Raw genomic sequence first — 25,889 nt, 5'->3', positions numbered from 1 at the left:
ATTCATCAACTGATGGACATTTGGGCTCTTTCCACAGTTTGGCTATTGTTGAAAGTGCGTCTGTAAACATTGGGGTGCCCGTGCCCCTTCAAATCGGCATTTTTGTATCCTTTGGATAAATTCCTAGTAGTGCAATGATTGGGTCACAGGGTAGTTCTATTTGGAATTTTTTGAGGAACCCCCATACTGTTTTCCAGAGTGGCTGCACCAGTTCACCTTCATACCAACGGTACGAAAGGGTTCCTCTTTCTCCACATCCTCGCCAACATCTCTTAGTTTTAGCTATTCTGACTGGCGTGAGGTGGTATCTCATTGTGGTTTTGATCTGTATTCTCCTGTTGCTGAGTGACGTTGAACATTTTTTCATGCGTCTGTTAGCCATCTAGATGTCTTCTTTGGAAAAGTGTCTCTTCATGTCTTTTGCCCATTTCTTCACTGGATTATTTGTTTTTTGGGTGTTGAGTTTGATAAGTTCTTTATAGATTTTGGATACTAACCCTGTATCTGATATGTCATTTGCAAATATCTTCTCCCATTCCATTGGCTGCCTTTTAGTTTGTTGATTGTTTCCTTTGCTGTGCAGAAGCTTTTTATCTTGATGAGGTCCCAATAGTTCATTTTTGCTTTTATTTCCCTTGCCTCTAGAGACATGTCAAATATGAAGTTGCTGTGGCCGAGGCCAAAGAGGTTGCTGCCTATTTTCTCGTGTAGGATTTTGATGGTTTGCTGTCTCACGTTTAAGTCTTTTATCCATTTTGAATTTATTTTTGTGGATGGTGTAATCAAGTGGTCCAGGTTCATTCTTCTGCATGTCGCTGTCCAGTTTTCCCAGGCCATTTGCTAAAGAGACTGTCTTTTTTCCATTGGATACTCTTTCCTGCTTTGTTGAAGATGAGTTGACCATACATTTGTGAGTCCATTTCTGGGTTCTCTATTCTGTTCCCTTGATCTATGTGTCTGCTAAGCAGCCTCCATGCTCACACAGAGCCCCCAGCTCAGGGTTCAATCCCACGACCCCGGGATTGTGACCTGAGCCAAAATCAAGAGTTGGTCACTTAACTGACTGAGCTACCCAGGCGCCCCTCATTCTTTTTTTAGTGGGAAACATCATCCCGTCTAACTGAACATTGAAAAGCAGAGGCCGACAGGGGTATCTGTAGATTTGTATTATGAGATTCTGCAGCCCTCTTCTGATCAGAGTCCAGGGTGAAGTCGGCTTTGATTTCTGAGTGGGGTGGTCATAGGCCTTCAGGAACACACGTCCAGACTGATGGACCTGCGCTCAGGGGACGGTTGCGAGAGGCAAGAAAGGGAGAGGAGAGGGCTCTGATGATGTCGGTGGCCGTGGCCATTGTCAACAGGGAGGGGGACGTTGTTAAGGTTGACATTCCCACCGTTTTAACACGGGAAGCGTGTGCCCTCACTTACCGTGTGGGTGAGTGTGCCTCGACGCGCTCCCCCTATACACAGGGAGGTGACAGTCTCAGCGGTGATCGTGATCTCTTTCCTGGCCTCTTTTGAGACCAGGGGCACAGACTGGCGAGACAGCTAGCCACGGTTAGCTGGCATGGGAAATGGAGAATGATGGGACCAGGGGCACAGACTGGCGAGACAGCTAGCCACGGTTAGCTGGCATGGGAAATGGAGAATGATGGGGCATCCCCACTGTCTCCCGTATCAGGTACCACACTGCCTGAGCGACCAGTGGGCCCACGCGTAAGCACAGTACACTTTCAGGAAGAAAAGCCATCCACTAATAAAGCATTGTGATGGTTGTAAGGTGCTTTTTTTTTTTTTTTTTTGCATTAAGGAAGAACAGAGTTCAAGAGCGTAACCTTATTCCTGTTTTTCTCTTCATCCTCTTGTAGCATCACTTCTAAAAATCAATCTTGCGAGGAAAACATTATCCCCAAGTTTTCTAGACACGAGGGTCACTCTGCGTCACTGAAGAAAGCACTACTGAACGCCAAGACCGTAAGATCTCGAACCCCTTCCCTGGTGAAAACCTCACTGTTTCTCAGAACGAGAACACTCAGACCCAGGCTAACAAAAACTGTATTTTCATCCATTTACCCAACCGACACACATGTTCTGAGCTCCTGCTGGAAGCTAGCAATTGTCCCGAGTGCTTAGGGATATAACCTCACTCCTGACCTCAGGAGCTGGCTGGGATTGGGAGGTCAGATAACATAAAATGTCCTGCACCGAGGTGAGGGAGATGCCAGGGGGTGAGAACAGCGCATGGCAAGGTCGCTGAGGGTGCACTGTCTGCTCAGCACTCACTGCCTAACGAGTAAGCCGGACCTGCTGAGCCTTCCTCACCCCAGCCCGGAGGGTGTGGGTTCATAACGACGTGTGGCCCATCACAGGAACGTTTTCTTCGTTCTAAAGAGCCTATTTAATGGTTTAATTATGCTGCGGAAGGAAGCCAATTCATGAGTTTGTAACTTGCTTTAAATACTAGCTCCCGTCCCACCTTAATGTGTATTTAGAAAGCAGCATTTGGATACTTTGGAAACATGCAACATTTCCCCAAGTTGGCTGCTGACCAAGCACATTCAACAGCCGAATCCAGTAAATATGGAGGAGTCCAGTGACTTGCTTTGCCTCAGACTCAGATCTGACTGTGTGCAGAAGAGGAGACACCTGGCCTCGGCGGGAGCCTTCCTGCAGGGCGGCTGGCTGTAGGGCAGCGTTCTGGGGAGGAGGCCACGTGGCCTGGAGGCGGACCTCAAGGTTCAGAGTTTTGCTGTCTGTACTGGAGACTGTGGTTCCTCATCTCCGTTGATCTAGAATGCCGTTGCTTATGGTTTCTGAGCCTAGTGTAGACGCAGAGATTTGGGGTTCTGTTTTCCTGGGGGAGGGGAGCATTTTAGCTGGCCTGCCTGTTCTAAGTAATCTTCAGAACTAGATGACCTGGTCTCTTACACTGAGTGAACGATGATAATGCGTGCTTACGACGTGCCGGGGACTGTCTCCTGTGACTTACCCGTCTTCAGTCGCTTCCGCCTCTCCACACCTCTGTGAGGTAGACACTATCACGATCTCCGTTTAAGCCTTTCCCTTTGCCCTCATCTGCTGAGGAAAGGGAACGGCAGTGTTAAGTATCCGGCCTGAGGCTCCCAGCTCGTGAGTGGCGGAGCTTGACTCAAACCAGCTGCTCCAGAGGGAGGCCCGCTGCAGCCTTGGGCAGAGCCGCCTGTGAGTGTGTCGGCTGGGCCTCCTCTCGGACGCAAGTGAAGGCTTTTGTGTGTTTACCCGCCTCAGCGCCTAGTGGTCCATTGACGTAATTTAATTAAAAATAGGGAAATCTCATCTCCGTTAATGGAGGGCTGTAATAACGCCAGCCGCTCCAAATACGGGACTATTTAGCGGTCATTGATGTGCTGTTTCACAAACAGAACCGATCAACGAACACGCAGGGGTGAGGAATCGAGTGCCTGCCCCACGCTGGGCCGTGCGTGCCGTGGGCCCTGGCGCTGAACGCACAGATGAGTGACGCAAAGGCCCGGCCAATGATGAGCTCACACTCTGGAGTGACACATGACAGCAGTGGGCATCTGATGCTTAGAATTGCCGGATGCCAAGTGGGATTTTCGACTCCCCCCCCCCCGACCCCCGACCGCCGACCGCCATTTGCTGTGGTCTTGGGCACACTCTGGAACCCGGAAGGAGGCAGGCAGAGGGAGAGAGCCAGGAGTAGGCAGGAGAGGGCATTTGTGCCTGGCTGCAGAGGACAGCGGTGGGAAGCACGTCCCTCTCCTGCTGTAGAGAGGGATGCAGAATTGTTACAGAAAGAAAGGCAGCTTTACGTCTGCTCCGACTCATGCCTCCCAAGTAGCTATGTGTGCTCTTTCCACACACCACCACCTTCCCTCTGAGTGACCCAGTCACCTCGATCACTTATATTGAAACCTGGCGTGGCTCACTTTCTGTCACCCAAAAACTATTTGTGCCCTACGTGTTTATCCACCCTTCTTTTCAGTGTTGTTTGCAGCCCACGTGATTTTCTCGGTAGAAAGTCCAAAAGAATCTTCCAGAACATACTAGAATTAATAACAGAAGTTAGAAGGTCAGTGTTCGAAGATCAATAGTATTTCTATAAGCTGCAGTAATCAATTAGAAAAGTAAACTTTAAAATATCATTTCTAATAATTTTATTAAAAAAAATCAAATGCCTAGAAACATAACCTAACAAAAAAAAAAAATGAAAATTCTCTACATTGAAGACTACAAAGATTGTTTATAGAAGTAATAACAAGTCCTTCACAAACCTCCAGTAAATATCAGAGGAAGGAATGCCTCCCAATTCATTCTCTGAGGCCGATGCCACTTTAATACTAAAGCCAGACAAAGAGATCACAAGAAAACGAACAACCAATATCCTTCATGAATATTGTTGTAGAAATTCTCAGCAAGACATAAGTAAACCAAATCCAGCAACACAAACAAAAGATTAAATGCTATGACCGTGTGGGATTTATCCCAGGATTGCAGCCTTGGTTCGACTTCCAAAAAATCAATTAATATAGTACACAGAGTTAATAGAATTAAGGGAAAAAACCACATGATCGTCTTGAAAGATGCAGAAAAAGGATTTGCAAAATCCAGCCCTGTTTCGTGATAACTTTCAACGGACCAAGAGCAGGGAAATTCCTTAAACTGATGAAGGGCATCTAAAACGAACCCATAGCTAACAGCACATTTGATGGTAAGTGACTGAATACTTTCCCCCAGGATGATGAAAAACACAAAATGTCAACTTTTGCTACTTCTCTGCAACATTGTACTGAAGTTCTAGACAGTGCAATCCTGGAAGAAAAGAAATAGAAGGCATCCAGATTGGAGAGGAAGAAGTAAAACTGCCCTTACTTACAGACAACACAGTGGACACACACAGACTTCTACAAATAACAAGTGTGTTCATCAAGGTTGTAGAATATAAGACCAATATACCCAAATCAGTTACATTTCCATCGACTAGCAATGAACAATCTGAAAAGGAACTTCAGAAAGCAGTGCCACTCACAATAGCATCAACAAGTATAAAATACCTAGTAGTAAATTTAACAAAAGTGCCAGACTTGTACACTGCAAATTACAAAACACTATTAAAAGAAATTAAATAAAATGTAAATTAATGAAGAAACATTCCACGGTCATGGATTGGAAGATTCGATAGTATCAAGATGGCAGTTCTCTCCAAATTGATCTATAAATTCAACAGGTTCAATGCAAACCCTGTTGAAATGCCAACTGTCTATTTTTTTAATGTTTATTTATTTTTGAGAGAGAGAGAGAGAGAGAGAGAGAGAGAGAGAGAGAGAGAGCGCATAAGCAGGAGAGGGGCAGAGAAAGAGGGAGACACAGAATCCAAAGCAGGCTCCAGGCTCTGAGCTGTCAGCCCAGAGCCCAACGTGGGGCACAAACTCACGAACCTTTGAGATCATGACCTGAGCCAAAGTCAGACGCTCAACCGACTGAGCCACCCAGGCACCCCAATTTTTTTCAACTGTCTTTTTTTTTTTGCAGAAATTAAAAATAGATTTTAAAATTCATATGGAAATGAAAAGATTGCCAAATAGCCAAAACCAATCTTGGAAAAAAAGAACAAAGTTAGAGCACTTTGGGATCTTAGTACAGAGCTATGGTGTCAGAACAGTGTGGCAATGGCAGGAGGGTAGACAGATTGCTCAATGGAACAGAACCGAGAGTCCAGAAATAGACCTTAATGTTTATGGTCAATCCATCTTTGACAAGATCAGTGGGAAAGAGGATCATCTTTCCAACAAATGGTCCTGAGACTGTTGGATAGCCATATGCAAAAAAGAGGAACTGCCTTACCCCATACGCAACTAAAAATGGACCATAAACCTAAATGTAAGAGTTAAAATGACAAAACTCTTAGAAGAAGGCATGTGCGTAAATCTTTGTGACCTGTGTTGGGCAAGTATTTCTTAGGACACTAAAAGCATGATCCATAAAGGGGGGAAAAAACCCCATAAACTGGAATCATCACAATTAAAAAATTGTGCTCCAAATGATACCATTAAGTCACATTCTGGGAGAAAATAAATGCAAAATATATATTGGGTAAGGGACTTCCATGGAGACTACGTAAGAACTCTTCAAACTCAGTAAGAGGACAACCCAATGTAAAAAATGGGCAAAATATCTGAATAGACATTTCATCAAAGAAGATACACGAGGGGCACCTGGGGGGCTCAGCCAGTTGAGTGTCCAGCTTCGGCTCAGGTCACGATCTCGTGATTCATGAGTTCGAGCCCCGCGTCAGGCTCTGTGCTGACAGCTCAGAGCCTGAAGCCTGCTTCGGATTCTGTGTCTCCCTCTCTCTCTGCCCCTCCCCCACTCGCACTCTGTCTTTCTCTCTCTCTCTGTCTCAAAACTAAACATTAAAAAATTTTAAAAAAAAAGGGCGCCTGGGTGGCTCAGTCAGTAAAGCGGCCGACTTCGGCTCAGGTCATGATCTCGCGGTCCATGAGTTCGAGCCCCGTGTCGGGCTCTGTGCTGACAGCTCAGAGCCTGGAGCCTGTTTCGGATGCTGTGTCTCCCTCTCTCTGACCCTCCCCCGTTCATGCTCTGTCTCTCTCTGTCTCAAAAATAAATAAACGTTAAAAAAAATTAAAAAAAAAAAAAGAAGACATATGAATGGCCAACGAGCACGTGAAAAGATGGTCAACATCCTTAGACACCAGGGATGCTGAAGCATGCTCGTGCACCAGTTGCCAGTTTATGGTGACGACGAAGTCACAAAGGCAGCAGTCAGTGGACCACGTCAGGGACGTGGACATGGAATTTACTCTCCTACTAGTGGAAATAGAAAATGGTACAGCTGCCGTTGAAACAACATGGTCGTTTCTTTAAAATTTAAACAGAAATTTACCACCTGACCCAGCAATTCCACTCGCAGGTAGCTGCCCAAGGGAAGTAAAAACATTTTGTCCACACGAAGACTTGTGTGCAGATGTTCGTACCCACGTTATTCATAATCTCCAAACGAGGCGATCCAAGTGTTTATCTGCTTGCGGTAAGAGAAACAAAATGTGGCATATCCATACAGTGGAATAATAACAAGGATGAAAAGGAACGAAGTACCGATCCATGGCGCATCCTGGATTGAACCGCGAAAATGTTATGGCAGGTGATAGAAGCCAGATGCAGAATGCATACTGGTGCATAAACTGTATGCTTCTGTATACACGAAATATCCAGACCAAAGCAAACACCGAGAGACAACAAATAGATCGGTTGCCTTGGGTCGGGGACGGAAGTGAGGAGTGGCTGTGAGTGGACTCGAGGTTTCTCTTGTGACGGAAATGTTCCGGAACCAGATGGTGGTTGATGGTTGCACAATGCTATGTGCTTACTGAAAACCATAATTGTCCTACTTGGACAATAAATAGTTGATTGTCACTCCCAAACTAAAAAGTAAGCAGGCATACGTTCCTCTAAATTATCTAATTTTCCCGGAGACAACCTTGTATCCTTTTCTGGCTTTGGACCCCAAAGTAACGGTTGACATTTGCACACCACTTTGTCACTTAGTAAGCCCCTCTGCCACGTTAATATTCACACTCTCTATGAGGAGGTAGGGGTTCTTTATTCCCCCTGTTTTTTTCCGGTAAACAGTATCTCTTACTTTTGATACTTAATTTACTTATTGGTAATTTTTTATTCTGGTGGAAGAATTTGCCTCACAGTATTTTGCTGATAATATGTTTTCTTTATGCGGCATGGCTGAGATTTTTCTTGCTAAGTAATTGTCCATTTATGTAATTGATGAGGTTGGTGGTAGTGAAAATAAGCATCATTAATATTTTTAGTAAATCGGCAAGTTGTTAATTGAATTGCCGGGAAGTTGTGTGCCCTGTGTGACGGAGCCACATAGCCCTCAGGTGGGGACAGGGTAGGAGGAACTGTCACCGCCAGCGCTCAGCCTGTCCTGGGGAGGGGATCAGCCTGTGCCTGCGAGATGGGTCTCCCTCCTCTCTTGGGAGCAGCCCCTGCAGGGTCCCAGCATCCCCCGACCCCTGCCCCACCCCACACACTGCCCTTGGCTCCCAGTGTTACATAGTGACCACCAACTGAGGGATTATTGCTTCGTCATAATTCTCTTCGGCCAGAGCCCACTCTTTACTCACTGATGTCATATATATATATATATATATATATATATATATATATATATACACACACACACACACACACACACACACATATACACACACAATGTGTGTATGTATATATATATACATACAATGTTTGATGTTATATATATGTTATATATGTTATATATATATGTTTATGTTATATATGTTATATATATAGAATGCTTTCCTTCCTTTTTCCTTTTTTAAAAATAATGCCTTTTTAAAAAATATATATAACATTTAAAATATATATGTTACATATGTTGTATATATGTTACATATATATGATATATATATGTTATATACGTTATTGCATGTTATACAATGCTTTCCTTCCTTTTTCCTTTTTAAAAAAAAAAATTCCCTTATATACATTCTCATGCTCAGAAACCCGGCGGACGAATAACAGGGGAAGAATTGCGACATATTCTAAATTGCGAGGCTGTAAAAATCAGCGATTCAGAATTCAAAGAACTAATGCAGACCCTTGACCCTGGGGGCACTGGATGGGTCAACGTCAACACGTTCATCCAACTGCTTGAAGAGAACCCTACGGTGAGTTTTACAACAACTCCATGTTTGATTTTCTCTTTATGGCAGGAAATTAAGTGTTTTTAGTGAAATATGGGATGCAGGTGAAATTGGTCTTAAATAAATGACTACACGTTTTTCAGCTGAGTTGATTTTCATTTTAAGGAAGAGTTAAGTGTTTGAGTTGTTTGATTTTAACTCTTGATGTCTAAACCTTATCCAAGGGTGATGTTTGACGTTTTCTGGGAAGCCATCCTAGAATGAGGGCACCTATATATGCAGGATGTAACCTTCTTTTCACAGCGTGCCAGTGACACCCCTCCTGCAACCGCGTCTTACACGGTTTCCCATTTTAAACAGTAACTGTTTATTGCCTCTAGTGACCAATACTTGCTTTTTTTTTTAAATTTTTTAATGTTTATTTATTTTTGAGAGAGAGAGAGAGACAGAGCACGAGCGGAGGGAGGGGCAGAGAGAGAGGGAGACAGAATCTGAAACAGGCTCCAGACTCTGAGCTGTCAGCACAGAGCCCGACGAGGGGCTGGAACTCAGGAACCGTGAGATCGTGGCCTGAGCCGAAGCGAGACGCTTAACCGGCTGAGCCACCCAGGTGCCCCCAATACTTGCTTTTCCTTTGACCGAAAGGCTGACAGAATTTTATTATTAGAAATGTTGTTTTGTAATTTTAATAGCTATTAGCGCTTAAAAATTTTAAGAACTTTAAAAAATTAGATTAGTGTCAGGCAATGCTTGGATAGGCATTGGGAGATTCTTGTTGAAGTGTTTGTTATAGACTTCTTTTAGCAGGTGCAAATTAGCTTTTCATCAATATTACGATTTCCTGAGCACCCACCTTGTGCAAGGTGGTGACCGCATCCTAAACCAACGTCGTTTGGTCCTTCTTGAGTCCTAGTTCAAAAGTAAGTCCCAGGGCCCTCACACAGGAGAGAGTAATTGGGCCTTTTCCTGAACTCTGCTGTGCGGCTCCTGTGTTAGCTGCTGAGAATTGTGGCCTCTGACCATCACAGCAACCCCACACACAGCATCTTTCTCGAAAAACAAAATAAGGGGGGGGGGGTGCATCCAATTTCGTCTCAGGTCATGATCTCACGATTTGTGAGTTCAAGCACTGTGTGGGGATCTGTGCCGACAGCTCGGAGGCTGGAGCCTGCTCGGATTCTGTGTCTCTCTCTCCCTCTGCCCCTCCCCTGCTCTCACTGTGTTTCTCTCGAAAATAAATAAACATAAAAAATTAAAAACAAAACATGGACATGGAAACCATCTGTTCTCCACGCGGCAAGTGGCATGGTCTTTGCTTAATATGAACCACACCCATCAGCCTCCATGCTTAAAAGCCTCAGATGGGTGTCGGGGCTCCTAGGTAAAAGCTGAAGTTCCTACCCTGGTTGGTAAGGGGCCCACATGGTCCAGCCTTGCTGCCCAGCTCCCAGAAGCCTCATAGGCCACACTGGCTCGGGTCCTCGGGCGCCCCCAGGTCCCTCATCCATTCTTGGGGTGCTGCAGCTCCTGGCAGGATTCCATCCATGCTGCTCTCCCCTGCTGGGGCCGTTCTGCAGGTCTTGGGGCACCGGTGCCTTCCCAGGGACCCTCTGTGGCACCTCTGGCAGCCACCGACCTCACACACCTGCCCAATCGTGGTGTCACAACTTTGTCATTATGTGGTCACGTCTCCACAAAGACGGAGGCCCATCGTGGCCACGGGGGCTAGCCCGGTGCCGGGCACACTCACAAAACAGTGCGGTGAGTGGATGAATGAACATATACGAACGAACCAGAAAAATTAGAAAACACAGGTACGCACATAGAAGGAAAAGAAAAACACCACTAATTCTAACGGTGAGGAGTTGTTACCCACTCACTGTTACCCTTTGTTGTATGTGCTTATGAACCTGTACACCCACACACACGTTGTTTTCAGCTTTGTTGCCGTTATTATACAAAAGCTGCGCATATTTAATTTATGCAATTTTATGAGTTAGATACATACTTCGATATATGATATCTATTCTATTTTAAAATGAGATACTATAGGGGCACCTGGGTGGCTCAGTTGGTTAAGCATCCGCCTCTTGATTTCAGCTCAGGGCATGATCTCACGGTTCATGAGTTTGAGCCTCTGTGCTGACGGTGTGGAGCCTGCCTGGGATTCTCTCCCTCTCCTTCTCTCCCTGTCCTTCCCCCACTCACACACTTTCTCTCTCAAAATAAATAAATAAACTTAAAATAAAATAAAATGAAATGAGATCCCATAATTAATGACTTTTCAGTCCATGCTGTCCCTTATTAACATGCTGTTAACACTGTTCATAAAAATTCTGTATGATCTTAAAAGATACAGAGTAACGATTCCCTGTTGCAATCCAGGTGTTTGGTTTTTCCCCTTTTATAAATTTTGCTACAGTGAATATTGTGGTGCCTGCTTTTTCAACCACCCTATGAGTATTCTTTTAGTATAGATTTCTAGAAATGGCACTATTGGGTCAAAGGATACATTTCATTCTTTAAGTTAGCTTAATCATTTGAGAAGGGGAATATATGTGTGAAGTACAAAATGCAAAAGGTGTGAACGGGAACACGGTGACAGTCGAGTGTTTCTTCCACCTCTGTTCCCTCGCCACCCCCACAGGTGGTTGCTGCCGCCCCACGGCCTGTGGATTAGCAGACTGTCCACGATTATCCCGTGTCGATACTGGCAATAGGCCTCCTTTCTCATTTTTACTATTCTGAAAGGCAGAAATGCCATCCCATTTGTTGTTTTATGTTGCATTTACTTACTAGGTGATAGACTTCTTTTATGTTTATTGTACTTTTTTTTTTTTTTTAAATAAGTTCAGGTCGAATGCTATTATCCCCATTTCCAGGTGGGGATTAGTGGGCAAACTCACTTGCTCACGAACTCAAAGTGAATTGGCGAATCAGGAGCAGGGCCGACAGTCCAAGTCTGTCTGCCTCCAAAGGTCCTCCTGCCTTTATGAGTGATGTGTGTTTATATACTTTTCTCTTTCCCAATTAGACAGGAAAACAAGTTGCAGACCCCAAAACGCCTCTCTTCCTGGCTTGGGATTCAGTAAGTAACACTTCCCACGTGGTCCCAGGGTGCCACCACCCCAGGTTACAAATGTGCCGCTTGGTAGATGTGTCTGTTTGCTTTTTTTTATGGTAGGTGGAAGAGATCGTCCATGACTCAATTACTAGGAATCTACAAGCCTTCTATAAAATGCTACAGGCATATGACCTCGGAGACACAGGGCTCATTGGTCAAAATAATTTCAAGAAAATCATGCACATCTTCTGCCCGTTTTTAACAGCTGAGCGTTTACTGAAGTAAGTTTCTTGGTAACAAAATTAATCCGTGTTGTGTTTTCATCAAGCCCGTTTATAATCCTCAACCTTTTCCTACATATGTTTGCAGTACCGATAGGGAGGACTGATAATAACTGCTGGTTACCGGGTGCTTACTAACGTAGGACACTGGTCGAGAGTTGGGCATGTGCTCTATGATTTAGTCCTCGCGACAACCACGGAAGGTGGCTGCTACTCCTTTTCGTGGGTAAGGAAGCCGAGGTCTGGAGAAGCCACGTAGCTATTCAGAGTCGTGTAGCCCGGAGGCTGTGTGCAGCCTCGTTCCTTCCCGGTCTCCGTGACTTCTCTGCTCTCAGTCGTGACACCGTTTTTCCCTCCCGGGGCGTCTGGCTACGATCAGCCATCCTGTGGAGAGACGCCGGGATTGTGGTTCTATCTCACTTGAGTTTAAAACTTGCCTCGTGGTGGCTGAGCGAAGCTGGAGGGGGGCAGGGAACTTAAGAGAGGGAAGAGGGCCCCTGAGGGTCTCCTGCCCCTGTGTCTCGTTCACCCTGCCCACGGCTGCCCTTGGGGCGTGGGGCCCCTTGCCTCCCTCTCTGCAGTGACCTCGAGAACCTACGGCCCGAATCTTGCCATTCTGCAGGGGGTGGCGCTTCCCACATCACTACCCGAACGTCCCGCTGTCCGCTGAAGCTTGTTGCTGTAGGACTCGGAGCTGCATGACCTTAGAGACTGGTGCATGTGTCCTGCTGTGGACGGTGATCTGGGAGATTACTTACGGTGGAAATCCAATAGAGGCGGGGGGAAGGAAGTTACTCTAATTCCCTTTCAGTCCTCTCGCGTGGAAAGTTTAAAATCTTGTATTTGTCGCTTTTGATTGCATTACATCGATTTCAGGTGACCCAAAACAGTCGGTCTCCTGGTAGCTGTCGGCCGCTTGAGTCTCCTCTCTGTGAACATTCCTGTTTCCTGACCCGTTTTCCCTGGGGTTGGTTTTTGTAGGAAAAGAAGGGTTTACGGGAAGAGGGTGAGGCCGAGGCTTTCCCGAGCAGGAGGGGCTCGCAGAGCTCGGTGTTTGCATTCATCTGAGTTTATTGGACGTTTGCAGAAAGGCCGGTTTGCTGGAGGGTGGGAAACATGGGAAAGGGGAGAGACAGGTGGCAGCAAGTCCAGAGAAGATTCTAGAGGGAGCTCAGGGGGGACTGGGTGGGGCCCGGGCAGGGGAAGAAGCGAGTGTGCAGAGGAGTGGAGGCACATTGGGCGGCTGGCGAGTCACGTGGGGCTGTCGGGGCAGGAAGTTATATAGGGAGGAACAGCAGGGCTGCTGCCGAGGGCCAGGCAGGAATGACCCAGCCCAACCAGGGGACGGGTCAGCCGGCAGGGCGTCTTGACAGGTCATCTGGTTCCCTAGCAGCATCTTAGAATCATCTGGAGAGCTCTGAAACCCCCGGTGCCCATGCCCTGTCCAGGGCACCGTTATATTGAAGCCCCCACTGGCTCTCACGTGCAGCCGTGGTGGACAAGCACAGCCCAGGGGTCAGGTGACAATTTCAGATTTGTGCTTTGCAAGGATTACCGTGGAGAAAGCGCAGGGCGAGAGGAGGACGGGTGGGTGACGCGGCGGTGGCGGTGGCACCGCAGAGGGGCGGCTGCGGGTGGTAAGCTTGACAGAAGGACGAGACCCGGTGACTGGACGTGGAGGTGGACGGGGCGGGGGAGGGGGGCCCGATGCCGGCCGGAGGCAGTGTCGTCGGCCAGTTAGGAAACACGGAGTGACACTCCAGAAGGAGACTCCCAGAGGGTGTGGGTGCACAGAGCAGCCTGGGCTGCAGCACGGTTCTGGAGTCTTCCTTGCACGGACGGCCTGAGCATCTGTTTGGCAGGGGTTCATCTGGGAGCACATAGCAGACCGTCCGAGGTGAGAGGGTGCGGGTAGGACCTGGCAGAATACCACCCACTCACCAGTGACCTGGCTGGCACAGCCAGCAAGGGAAGCGGAGAATTCTGGTCAGGGTGACGGTCCAGAGCCTCTGGTGCGGGGTGCTCAGGAAGCCGGAGGAAGTCTGTGGGTCAGGGGGCGCGCGGGACGGAAGCACCGGGTGAGCACTCACACACAGTGGCTGTTGCCTTAGCAGACTAGGCCTCAGGAGAGATGCAGGACCCGTGTGGCTGGAAGGGGCGAGGTGGACCCAGCAGGTGCAGTGAGCTTGCAAGGAGGGTGGAGAATGCAGCGTTGAGAAGTGATTGACTCCCGAAGCTCCAGTACCCGGGGTGGAACAGCGTCCGCGTGTGGTCAGGGCTTAGTAAGTGTTGAGTGAAGGATGAAAGGAAGGAAGGGAGGGAGGAAAGAAGAAAAGGGGGAGGGACGCCTGGGTGGCTCGGTCGGTTAGGCATCCGACTTTGGCTCAGGTCATGATCTCACAGTCCGTGGGTTCGAGCCCCGCGTCGGGCTCTGTGCTGACAGCTCAGAGCCTGGAGCCTGCTTCAGATTCTGTGTCTCCCTCTCTCTGTGACCCTCCCCCATTCATGCTCTGTCTCTCTCTGTCTCAAAAATAAATAAACGTTAAAAAAGAAGAAAAGGGGGAAAGAAGGGAGGAAGGGAGGGAGGCAGGGAGGAAGGAAGAAAGGGGGAAGGAGGGAGGGAGGGAGGAGGGAAGGGAGGGGGGGAGGAGGAAAGAAGAAAAGGAGGGAAGAAGGGAGGAAGGAAGGGGGAAGGGAGGAAGGAAGGGGGAAGGGGGAAGGAGGAAGGAGGAAAGAAGAAAAGGAGGGAAGAAGGGAGGAAGGGAGGGAGGAAGGAAGAGGGAAGGAGGAAGGGAAGAGGAAAGAAGAAAAGGAGGGAAGAAGGGAGGGAGGGAGGAAGGGGGAAGGGAGGAAGGAAGAAAGAAAAATAAATAAGCTGGGGCACCTGGGTGGCTCAGTCAGTTGAGCCTCTGACTCTTGATTTCAGCTCAGGTCATGATCCCAGGGTCATAGGATTGAGCCCCACATCTGGGCTTAAGATTCCCTCTCCCTCTCCCTCTCCCTCTCCCTCTCCCTCTCCCTCTCCCTCTCCCTCTCCCTCTCCCTCTCTCCCTCTGTCCCTCTCCTAGCTCTCTGTCTCTCAAATTAAAAAAAAAAAAAGAAAGAAGGAAAGAAAGAAAGAATGAATGAATGAAATCCAGTGGATCGGTCATGCAGGTAGTTGGGTCTTCGAGATGGGAGTGCGTCTGATCCATTCTCCAGTCTCCAGTCACAACTACAGATCTGTTCATGCTAATCCCTGCTTAAAACACTTGCATCCTGTCGCTGTTAGGAAGACATCCAGACGCTTTTAAGAATGACTTCCCAGGCCCCTCATGATCGTCGCACCCCCAGAGCCCGGGCTCTGCAGCCAGACTGCCTGGGTTCACATCCCGGCTCAGCCCTGAACTAGCTGTGCACTTGGGCAAGTTCCTTAACCTCTCTGAGCCTCGATTTCCTTGCTCGGACGTTACTTAGGAGAATGTGGTAAGGGTCAAGGGAGCTCCTAGACGCAGAGCCCTCCATCCAGCGCTGAACTTAAGAAACGTTTACTTCCGCTGCTCTCCATCCAGCCCGGACTGAGCTGCTTTCTGTTTCCTGAAAACACGCAGCTCTCTCACGTCTGGGCTTCTAGATGGCCTCTTCCCTCAGTTCCAAATGCCTACTTTCCCGGCCGCTTGGCCCCATGAGGTGCGGACTGTTTTGTCTGTTCACGGTTGTAGCTGTGACGCTTAGCACGGTGTCATTTACCTGGCGGCATAAATATTTCTCGAAGCAGTTCTATCCATGGCCGGAGCTTCCTGAACCGAGGATCGCCTCCGAGCTCGTGCGGTGCCCCTGGTTGTGTGTAAAGCATCATCGTGATAATCGCGATGCTGTTATTACAGCTGCAGTTTCTTGAGCGCATGCACACGTCCGTGTAGTGCTAGGAGCCTTCTATGGATCGTGTTACTTAATGCTTATAGTAGTCCTCTGAGGTAGGTGCATTTTATAGACGAGGAAACTGAGGCGTAGAAAAGGTGATGTGCCCCAGGTCGGCGATTCTCTACCCTCTGATAGGCTTAAAAGTTCTTGAGGGCCTCAGAGTTTTCGTTACGTGGAATGGATCTCTCAGTATGACTGTATTAGAAATTCAGACTGAGACCTTTGGAAAACGTTATTGCAGAAGATCAACGTGTATTTCCCCGTTGCGTTTCCCTGTAGGCTCCGGAGAAACCTGGGGGTTTCAAAATAATGACATATTGGGTGATGAGGAGGGTACAGAGATGAGAGCAGGTGTAGGCACAGGTAGCTGGTAATAAGCTGGTAAAAGGCTGTCAAGAAACTAAGCTAACCTCTGAAAACTCCCTCTAGCTCCTCATTTATACCCGAAACATTCGTACAGCCTTTGAAAACGTTAGAGGACACAACCTGCCTGACCACACATTCTGGCGCTTGTCACACGTCATGTGACCTCCGATAAACCCACTGTGCATGAAAGGCGCGGGGTAGTGCTTGTATGAAAATAGTTCGGATCCCTCCCCCCCGCTTGCCCTGGAAGTGCCCACCCACCACACCTCCTGCCCGCTGCCCCCAGTCATGGGACTGTTAAGTCCAGAGCTGATATTCAAGCCCAGGGAGGCAGATTCCAGGGCCCGCACCCGGAGTCACTGCGCTCTGTTGCCTTTTGTATTTTAACAAATACGTGGAATATTGTTTTGGTCTCTAGGCTTTACCAAGCTTGCCACAATGAGCATGTACAACTTTTATGATTAGAAAAATATTAACAACTAAAATGTGGGGGGAGAAAAGTAGTCCTTGCCCTATTGGTGTGTTCCTACATTTTTCTAAAATATTTGCCTATGCCAAATTTCCAATATAGGTACTTCCATGATTCCACACCAGAACTTGCAATTTAAAAAAATTATTCTTTTTGTATGTGTTATATCTTTATTGCAGCATTCTTCACAAACTATAAACTGCGCGTATTTAAATGATACAGGTCGAGGACCTCCATCATGTGTATATATCTATGAAGCCTTCACAAGCCATCAGTCAAGATATCGAACATTTCCATCCCTCCCCCGCCCCGCCCCGCCAAGCTTCCTCATGCCCTTCTGTGAGTCATCTCTTCTGCGGCCCTAGCAACCTCTGATCTGCGTTCCGTCACTGCACATGACTTTGAATTCTCTAGGGTTGTATATAAATGAAAGCATGTGGGATGCTCTCCTTTTGGTCAGGCCCTATTCCCCAAGCATCATGATTCTGAGATTCATTCACGTTGTTACGTGTATGTGCAGCTGGTCTCTTTTTATTGCTGAGTAGTATTCCATTGCTTCCCATAGCTTGTGGAGCCACTCACATGGGGGACATTTGTTTCCAGTGTTTGGCTCCTGCATATAAAGCTGAATAGATTGTACAGGTCTTTCTATTGACCTACATCTCTATTTCTCTTGGGTAGACACCCGAGGGCAGAGGGGCTGGTTCCTCTGGATGAGTATGTATTTAAGGTGTGTATGTGAGGTGTATGTTCAAGGTATATGTGCCAGGTGAGTGTTCAAGGTGTCTCCCAGAATGGTCGCACCATTTTGTACCTCACCAGCCACAGGGATTCCCATCCTCGTCAGCACTGGGTAGGGTCGGTCTTTTTCATTTCCGCCATCCTAATGGGTGTGTTCTCATTATTTTAAAAATTCAGACTCTGCAGTAGGTTTCAGGATACCACTTCAGGAAGAATCCTTTACAAGAAACTTTTGGCACGCGTCGGAATTAGCGGCCCACCCACCATCTCTCCAGCTCTTGTTCCGAAGGATCAAGTGTTCAGTGAACATTTTCATGAAGGGGAACAGCAGCAGCCAGACCTTCCTGAGAGGTAAAACGGCACAAAAGGAAGGCGCGTATCAAAACCACAGTGTCTGTTGGAGGGGAGGTGGTTCGTAAATACTCATTAACTAAACGCATGTCTTAGTATTTTATTACTTAAATGAGAAAAGTGGCAAACCATACATACAGCGAGTAGAGTCAGGGGAGTTGAGAGCAAGCAGAGATCTTAGGGATTAGTGGGTTGACCTATTAATTCTGGAAATGAAAGCATTTAGGTCTGCAAGGTCTGGGGACTGACCTCAGGTTACTCGCAAACTTAGTGGCCACCCTGGGTCAAGAACCCAGGACCTTCAACTCCCAGAGAACCTGTCTGCCACACAACCATTACATGCCTGCGTTCACATTTGTTCTTTTCCAGAAACGTAGACCTCTTACGACTGTTTAATATTTATGGTAAAATATACCCATTAAACCAGTTAACGTTTTCTGACATGAATGATAGAATTATTCAAATGCTCACCAAATTGAATTGTAACAATAAAACATGCTTAGCAAATCTATTAAACATCGGACTGATGAATATTCTAGCCCTTCCTCATTTTGAAAAATATAGGTTTAGTCTAATGAAAAGATACTATTTTAACTTGCTGGTTCATAGCTTATAATAAATCCACAAGGAAAGTTAAAACGTAGACCTATTCAGCAGACTTCGCTCTGTCATTTCCCTTTAAAAAGTTCTTAAGTATAGAGCAGTGGGAATATTTTAATGCTGTGCTAATGAAATTTGAATATCTGGACATTTCAGTGGTAGCTTTATAAATGGGCAGAAGGATGGTATTTTAAGGGAAAGGTTAAATAGTCTGTGACAAGATATGTCTGCCTCCTAAAACCAATGGAAGAAGTAGTGATAATTATGTGTTTTATAAAATGTGGGCATTCCCGGAGAGCTCTTCAAAGCTGATGGAAGCAGCAGGAGAGGAGAAGTCCTTTCTCCAAGAGAAAGGCTCAGCTCTTCCCCTTCCCCGACTCCAGTGGGGTCCCAGAGACTTCTGGAGAGCTGAAGAATTCATTATCCTCAACTGCACACTCTCTCCCCCACATTGCACGTGGCATAAAATCTGGATTTGATAAATCCAGTTGACTGTATAAATCAACTCGGAATAATTGCAAACTTCCCTTCCTTCCCATGGCTGTTTGATGACTTTTTGGACCTGGCTGTCTCTAAATGGCCTATTTAATTTAAAGCTTTGTAAAGGGCTGTGACTTTTCATCTCCCGACTTCACACAAATATTTACTTTCCCCCGCCATGTCGGCCAGTCACATGCCCTATTGAGCCAGCTCAAAGCACAGTTGAGAACCTTAGCACAAGGATAACAATTTCCTGGAGCTCCCTGCTCCGGCCTGTGGCCACATACTCGCCACACGGGAAGAGTTTTCACCTGACACAGTGCTGCGGACCTCTCTGGAACCCACAAGCCATGGGCGGGTAAGAAGTTCCCCAGCCACTCCATCTATCTGAGAATCTGGTTCCTTGTTTGTGAGAAGGGGCTGGTAGGCCTCCTGTTGCCTTGGGTTGAATCGAAATTGGGTGAGGTCTGTAGGAAGCACTCTGCTAAATTCCCGATTGTGATTTTAGAACCAAGCCCACTGGGGACAAAAGCACCCTGACCAAGAAAATGACTAAGGAGGAAGTGATCGAAAAACTCAAAAGATGCATACAGCAGCAGGACCCAGCATTCCAAAAAATATTTCCTGACTCCAGCAAGGAGCCGGATGGCAAAATTAACGTGCATGACTTCAAGAAGGTAGGGGAATGGGTTTCTCTGTGTTTCTGGGTTTTCTTTTGCTCCTGGAGAGGTTCATACGAACAGGCTTTAAAGAGTAGGCCTTACATTTTCAGTGAGGGTTCATTCCCTTACCGGCAAAGCACATTCATTTCTAGGCATCGTTCAACAACGTGAAAGGATTCTTTTGGCCAAAAATGTCCTTGGCAACTTCCTTCAGAGGATACGTATGGATGTGGCTAGTTTGGGATATTTAAACTTTCGAACAAAGCATTCACTGAAGTGTCGCTCTGGACGGCTGCGGGGTGCCTGGCTCCATGCGTCGCGCGTGGAACGCATCCTGGGGCAGAACGGCGGTGCTGGGAACAAAAACTTCTCAGGCCCCTTCCCTGCCAGCGAGGAGTTTGGTGATGCTGTGGTCACAGAGCTGGGGTTTGTGCCTCGAGAAAGTGGAAAAAAAAAAAAAATCTGGCAGGAAAAGCTGGGAAGCTCAGAGTGCTGATTTGCATGCGCTTGTGGGAGCTGGAAGGTTCTGCCAGAAAGGACTCAGCTTGAAGGGTTCTGCACAGACTTCTCAGGAATTAATTTCAATGATTGCTTAAAATTCTTGTTACGACCCCTCCAGCTAATCATCTCCAGCTATTTTTAAGAAAAGCATTGCAGTTAATATGTAGCAGTGTCTGTGTGGACAAATTTAGAAGAAGGCAATGAAATGTATTTCCAAGAAGAGAATAATTATATCAGTAGCTACTATTTATCTGCCTGGGGGTGGGCTGGGCAGCTACTGAAACAGCCCAGACCTCCCGCCACCCCCCCAAGACTGGATGATGTGCAGACATGGGGCATGGTGAGGGGGACAGATTCAAGAAATATTTGGGGAGAATGGGTAATGGATAAGAAAGAGGCAAATGGGCAAGGATAGTTCCTCGATCTCTGGTTTGAGGGACCGGCTGGCTGATAATCAGTCATCGGTAACTCCGGCGAGCGGGACGGATGGTGGTATGTGGGTGTGAATCACCTGACGCTCCCAGGGTGCCTTGTCCTAGACTCCTTTGTCCCCTAGCACAGTCCCGACCCCTCACGCCCCACAGTCTAGAATGACCATAGTGCTCAATGCTCTCGATTATGGAGTCGGTTCACAGGTTCACAGGAGACCAGGAACCCACCAGGCTGCCGCTGGTTGTTCAGAGGGACGGTGCTTCCCTTAGAGAAGGGCGGTGGGTGGCGGCAGAGCGGGGACGCCCGCCCAGACCGCAGACCCCCCGCACAGCTCTTTCCACTGCTCGCCCGAGAACAGGCCACTAAGCTCAGCGGCGGGTTCTTCCATCCCAGGGCTTCTGCGCCATCGCTAGGCCAGCGACCCCCTTGCGGGCACCTCTAGTTCGCATCCCGGAGCACCGTCCTAAAACTTCAGTCTCTGCTCCCCGCCTGCCCGCTGGACTTCTTCACGCGGGTGTCTAGAGACGCCCGTGTTCTCGCCAAGGCCGTTCCGCTGGCAGCGTGGCCATGCTCAAGGACGACCTCTTCCCAGTTGCCGGGGGCTCCAGTCTGGGGTCTTCCTGACTCTCCTCTTTGTCTCACACCCACCGCCGGTGCCTCAACAGAGCCAACGGGCTTTGTGTGTTCTCAACCCAGCAGCCAGAGTCACACTCCAACAGGTCCGACAGAAGGGGCCGCTCCTGCTCGGAACCCTCCCACGGCCCCCCACCTCGCTCGCATACAAACCAGAGTCCTCACAGGGCCTAGAGGCTCCCGCGCCGCCCAGCCCCTCATTATCTCTCTGATTTCCACTCTTCCCGCCCTCCCCGCTGCTCACTTCGCTCCGGCCACGCCAGCCTCCTGCTCTCCCACAGACCGCTCCGCCTTGGCACGGGCTGTCCCCTCCACCTGGAGGACTGTCATTCCTATGGCAAATACAACCTGCTCTCCCACCTCGATCTCCTTTACCCCATTTTTCTTCTCGCGATGTTACCACCCACTACCACACATCTTGTGCTTAGAACCCTTCCGTTCATTCCTTCGCTCTGCTGTTTGCTCGATTTCCTCCATTAAAACGTATGCTCCGAAGGTGGACATTTTTGTGTCTTTGGGACAGTGATGCATCCCAGATGCTTGGCGTGAAGCAGGGCCCTACATTTACTGAATGAGTGGATGGGCTTGAAGAGTAACTATAGAGTCCCCAGGGGAGCCCAGGACGGACGCCGCTTGGGGACTGAGGGAGACGGGTGTGTCGAAAGCCCATCAGGATTTCTAGGGATGAGGCTGGCTCCCACACCGCCCGTGGCGATGCCCAAGCCCACCCAAGCCCCGTCCTCCGCCCCCTGAGTTTCCGTGCGTTCTTGCTGACCTTGAGGGGCACCTACTAGAACACTTGTTCTTTTGCCTGCTTCCTGGCAGTGCCTGAGTGCCTCTCCTTCTCCCTCTCGGATCTCCTGGCTTCCCCAAGACTCCCCTGCCTCCTGAAGGTGTGCCCACGGTGAGGCGACAGGGAAGGAGAAACCACAAAAGGACAGGGCCAACATGCCGGGAGAAAAGTTGACGGGTGTTTTAACGACCAATTCGCTGTGAACCCGATGAGGCAGATTATCGGCTGATGTCCCCCCTGGTGACTTGTGGGGTTTAACCTTTGGGAAGCATCCTGTCGTTGACCAACCTTTTAGCCCAAAGATCAACAACCATGGGGTGATTTTAAACAGTCCACCTGGGACCTGGGTTTGAACTTCAAAAGCTAATAACTTCAAAGCATTATGTAAATATAAGCTCCATTGTTAATCGAAGAGCTTGTTTCTAGATCAAGGCGCTTCTCCTACCAGGGAGGTCGGAGCTGGAGAAATGGTCTTACACCACAGAAAGAAACAAGAGTTTAGATTAGACATAATGCAGGGCATCTGGACATCGAAGGCTTGGGAATGTCGAACTTCAGTGGTAACGGTAAGGAAACCTTTGGAATCGACTCCTCTGAGGTCTTCAAGGATAAATGACAATAGCAAGTGTGTAATCGTAGTAACAGCAGTAATAGCTGCGATGACAATGACGGCCGCCCCTGGAAAGTGACCATGCTGAGCGTGCTCATCACCACGGCCACCAGAGGTCCAGCCCCTCCTGTGCGCCCACGTTGCGCCCTGTTGCTTCGCGCATCTGATCCCTAATCCTCACAGAGACGCTGTGGGGTGGACGTGACGCTGTGCCCGTTCCACAGGTTGAGGGGACCGAAGCTCGGAGTTAGGACAGCGGCTCAGTGTTGTTCAGCTGGTAAGCCGTTCGGGCACTTGGACTGGAATCCACGTCAGTCTCTCTCAGCCTCAGACCCTTGCCGGGTGGGTTTGCTGGGTGTACGATGGCGTTGCTGGATATAATTGCTGGCAGCTTTGAGGTTGTATCTGGCCTCAGGATTTTGGAAGACGAACATTCATTTTACTAACAGTGTTCTGTAATTTCTTCCTATCATTTTGGTCATGGATATGCAATGTTCTTGCCCTCCTTTCCCCCCAGATCTGTACCGCCCCAATTAGTTTGATACGGTGGTTGCCGATTTTCATCCCAGAGGACTTGGGAGTGAGGCTCTCAGTCACATGCACCTGCTTGCCCAATTATGCCTGCATGCGGTTGTTCCTAATTTGAACGTAGGCAGCGCTTAGCCTTGGTCCAGATACCTTGTCCTCTAAATGAGAAGTGCTGATTATTTATTCTCACCAGCCATTGCCTAACCAGTGGCCGGCCGTACAGGTTCAGCGAGGGAAAGGTGTAATAGAATCTCCAACCGGGTGGGAACTTAGGGGTCACCAAATCCTGGGAGCCCCTGTGTTGTCATTGCTGGGAACACCGTTTCACGTTTCACCACCTCGGTCAGGAAGATTTTGTCTACAGTAGGATTCATTTGTTAACTAATAGCCTGTCTCCCCCTCTTTTTTCTCTCTTTAATATACAAGATTTCAGAGTTTCTGGAGAGCGAGGTGACCAGCGACAGCACACGGAGTCGACAGTCCTGCCAGAGGCAGAGCTGTGGGGGTCTTAATGACCTCGGTGTGCTTTCTGTGGTTACATGGGTCGTTTCCTCTGGGGACGGTGGGGGGGCTATTCTTTCTGGAACGCCACTAGATCTGGTCTGGGCACGTTGCACCCGACGTTAAACCATCTCTCACGGCAGCCCTGAAGGCGTATCTGTCTCCCAGGAAATGCCCCTCTCCCTGATCATTGTCTGCTTTGGCTGCTGTACCGCATGGCCTGTGACTTTCTCATACTTCGTAACATGTCGTTTTATTTAGATGACAAGTTGAGAACCGGCAGTGGTGCAGGAAAACTGGCATTGAACTCCAGGGTGATCTACAATCTTTATATTCCCTCTCTGGGTGCTTTTCTTTTCTTCTTGCCCTCTCCTGCACATGCTGAGTTAGCAGAAAAACCCCAAAACCGTGTCTTATGTAAGAGAGGTGGTTACTTTTCCGTCATGTAACAGGGGGCCCAGATGCTATCTGGACAGGCCAGGGTATCAGCTCTGCAGGGTCTCAGAGGTCCAGGCCGCTTCTAGCTTTCTCCTCTTTCAGCCTCCTGCCCGTGCATGGAACACAGCTGCTGGAGCACCAGCCATCACACACACCTCTCAACCATAAAGAAGAGGCAGGTGAAGGCAAAAGGCTTGAGCCACACAAGTCTGCCTGCCTGCCTTCCTTCCTTCCTTTTTTTTCTTTTTCTTTTCTTTTCTTCTTTTCTTTTCTTTCTCTTTCTTTCTTTCTTCCTTTCTCTCTCTCTTTCTTTCTTCCTCTTTCTCTCTTCCTTCCTCCCTCCCTTCCTCCCTTCCTCTCTTTCTCTCTCTCTTCCTTCCTTCCTCTTTCTCTCTTTCTCTTTCTTTCTTCCTTCCTTCCTTCCTTCCTCCCTCCCTTCCTCTCTTTCTCTCTCTCTCTTTCTTCCTTCCTTCCTCCCTTCCTCTCTTTCTCTCTCTCTCTCCCTCCCTTCCTTCCTTCCTTCCTTCCTCCCTTCCTCTCTTTCTCTCTCCCTTCCTTCCTTCCTTCCTTCCTTCCTTCCTTCCTTCCTTCCTCCCTTCCTCTCTTTCTCTCTCTCTCTCCCTTCCTTCCTCCCTTCCTCTCTTTCTCTCTCTCTTCCTTCCTTCCTTCCTTCCTTCCTTCCTTCCTCTCTTTCTTTCTCTTCCTTCCTTCCTTCCTTCCTTCCTTCCTTCCTTCCTTCCTTCCTTCCTACCTTCCTCTCTTTCCCTCTTTCTTTCTTCACTCTCTTGGAAGCTTCTCTCAGCAGCTTCATCTTATGGACCAGGCTGTGTTATGCAGAGGACTTATAGGCAGATATATGTGATTTTTTGCTGGGTACATAACTACCTTTAGAAAAAGCAAGGTTCCGTTCCTAAGGGAGAAGGAGAGAGTATACATCGGGCAGGCGAACATAATGGTCTCTGCCATCGTTTCTCTCGGTAAACATTTCGAGGCTGCCTCCTCACACTTGGTATGGGACTAAACCCCATGGGGATGTGGAAAAGGCAGGGGTTTCGTTGCTTGGGGCCAGTGACCCATGGGGAACATGAAATGACAAAACATCCAAGGACACGTGAGTCGACATTAGTCTAATTGTGTAATTAGACTAATGGAGCTGTTCCATCCATCAGGAATTTGAGGGCAGCTTTACAATTACAGTTCCCTGTAATTGGCTGTTCCTGACGGGACATTGTTACTCTTCGTCCACAGTAAATACACTGTATGTTGTTCGGTTCACTGTTCTCCTTAGTCCCATCCCCGGAGTCCCAGCTGAGGCCTCTGGAGACAGACGTAGGGCTGCAGAGCTCACCAGCAAGCCTACACAGCCCCTGAGGCCTATATTAGCAAAGTGAGAGTCTGTAGCAGCCGCCCCGCACCCCGAGCGCCCCAGATTCTTGCTGCCTATGCCTTCTGGCTTCTCACCTGCCTTACTTAGGAGGAGGTGAGCTCTCCTTCCAGCAGAGCACCCCACGCCCTTTGGGTGCTGGTCAGACTCACGTGTCCGGGAACTGGCCCCTTGCCACCCCTAACCATCACTTCCTAATCACACAGCCTTTCCCACTTGGGGGTCAGGGGCCTGAATATAAACCAAGCTTCACAAACACCATCGAGCCTCGCAAGGGCCTCGGGTGTGGATGAGCAAATTAAACGAGTATGGTGACTCGTGGAGAAGTCGATTTTGTTTTCAAGTTGAGTATTAAATATTTCCCTTTGTCTGGTTTTAAACCTTCCATTGGGAGCATACGACTCCGGTAAATAAAACAGATATGTAAAAGCTCTTGGTTGTATATTACGG

At 48.2% G+C, this 25,889-nt stretch overlaps 1 protein-coding gene and 1 long non-coding RNA gene across 12 annotated transcripts in view; one reads left to right on the top strand and one right to left on the bottom strand.

Annotated features, from left to right (window-relative positions):
* Positions 1-10,298, bottom strand: part of LOC122240490 — a 28,044-nt gene extending 17,746 nt beyond the window's left edge. Inside the window, exon 1 of one of the 2 annotated variants that reach the window (XR_006220288.1) lies at positions 10,104-10,298. This is a non-coding gene — a long non-coding RNA (uncharacterized LOC122240490). Of the gene's footprint in view, positions 1-2,989; positions 3,077-10,103 lie in introns of those variants that run through there. The other variant, XR_006220289.1, reaches the window with a different exon arrangement.
* Positions 1-25,889, top strand: part of EFCAB6 (EF-hand calcium binding domain 6) — a 243,243-nt gene that overhangs the window by 112,181 nt on the left and 105,173 nt on the right. For all 10 annotated transcript variants that reach the window (XM_042993473.1, XM_042993475.1, XM_042993474.1 and 7 more), the window contains 5 exons: positions 1,869-1,974; positions 8,559-8,726; positions 11,887-12,047; positions 17,704-17,877; positions 19,466-19,634. In XM_042993473.1, coding sequence (XP_042849407.1) covers positions 1,869-1,974; positions 8,559-8,726; positions 11,887-12,047; positions 17,704-17,877; positions 19,466-19,634 — 778 coding nt within the window. The remainder of the gene's footprint in view (positions 1-1,868; positions 1,975-8,558; positions 8,727-11,886; positions 12,048-17,703; positions 17,878-19,465; positions 19,635-25,889) is intronic.

This window comes from Panthera tigris, chromosome B4 (genome assembly GCF_018350195.1).
Source record: "Panthera tigris isolate Pti1 chromosome B4, P.tigris_Pti1_mat1.1, whole genome shotgun sequence".
Classification (NCBI taxonomy): Eukaryota; Metazoa; Chordata; class Mammalia; order Carnivora; family Felidae; genus Panthera; species Panthera tigris.
The sequence above is the reverse complement of the archived record's forward strand: the minus strand, read 5'-3'. Positions and strand labels throughout refer to the sequence as shown.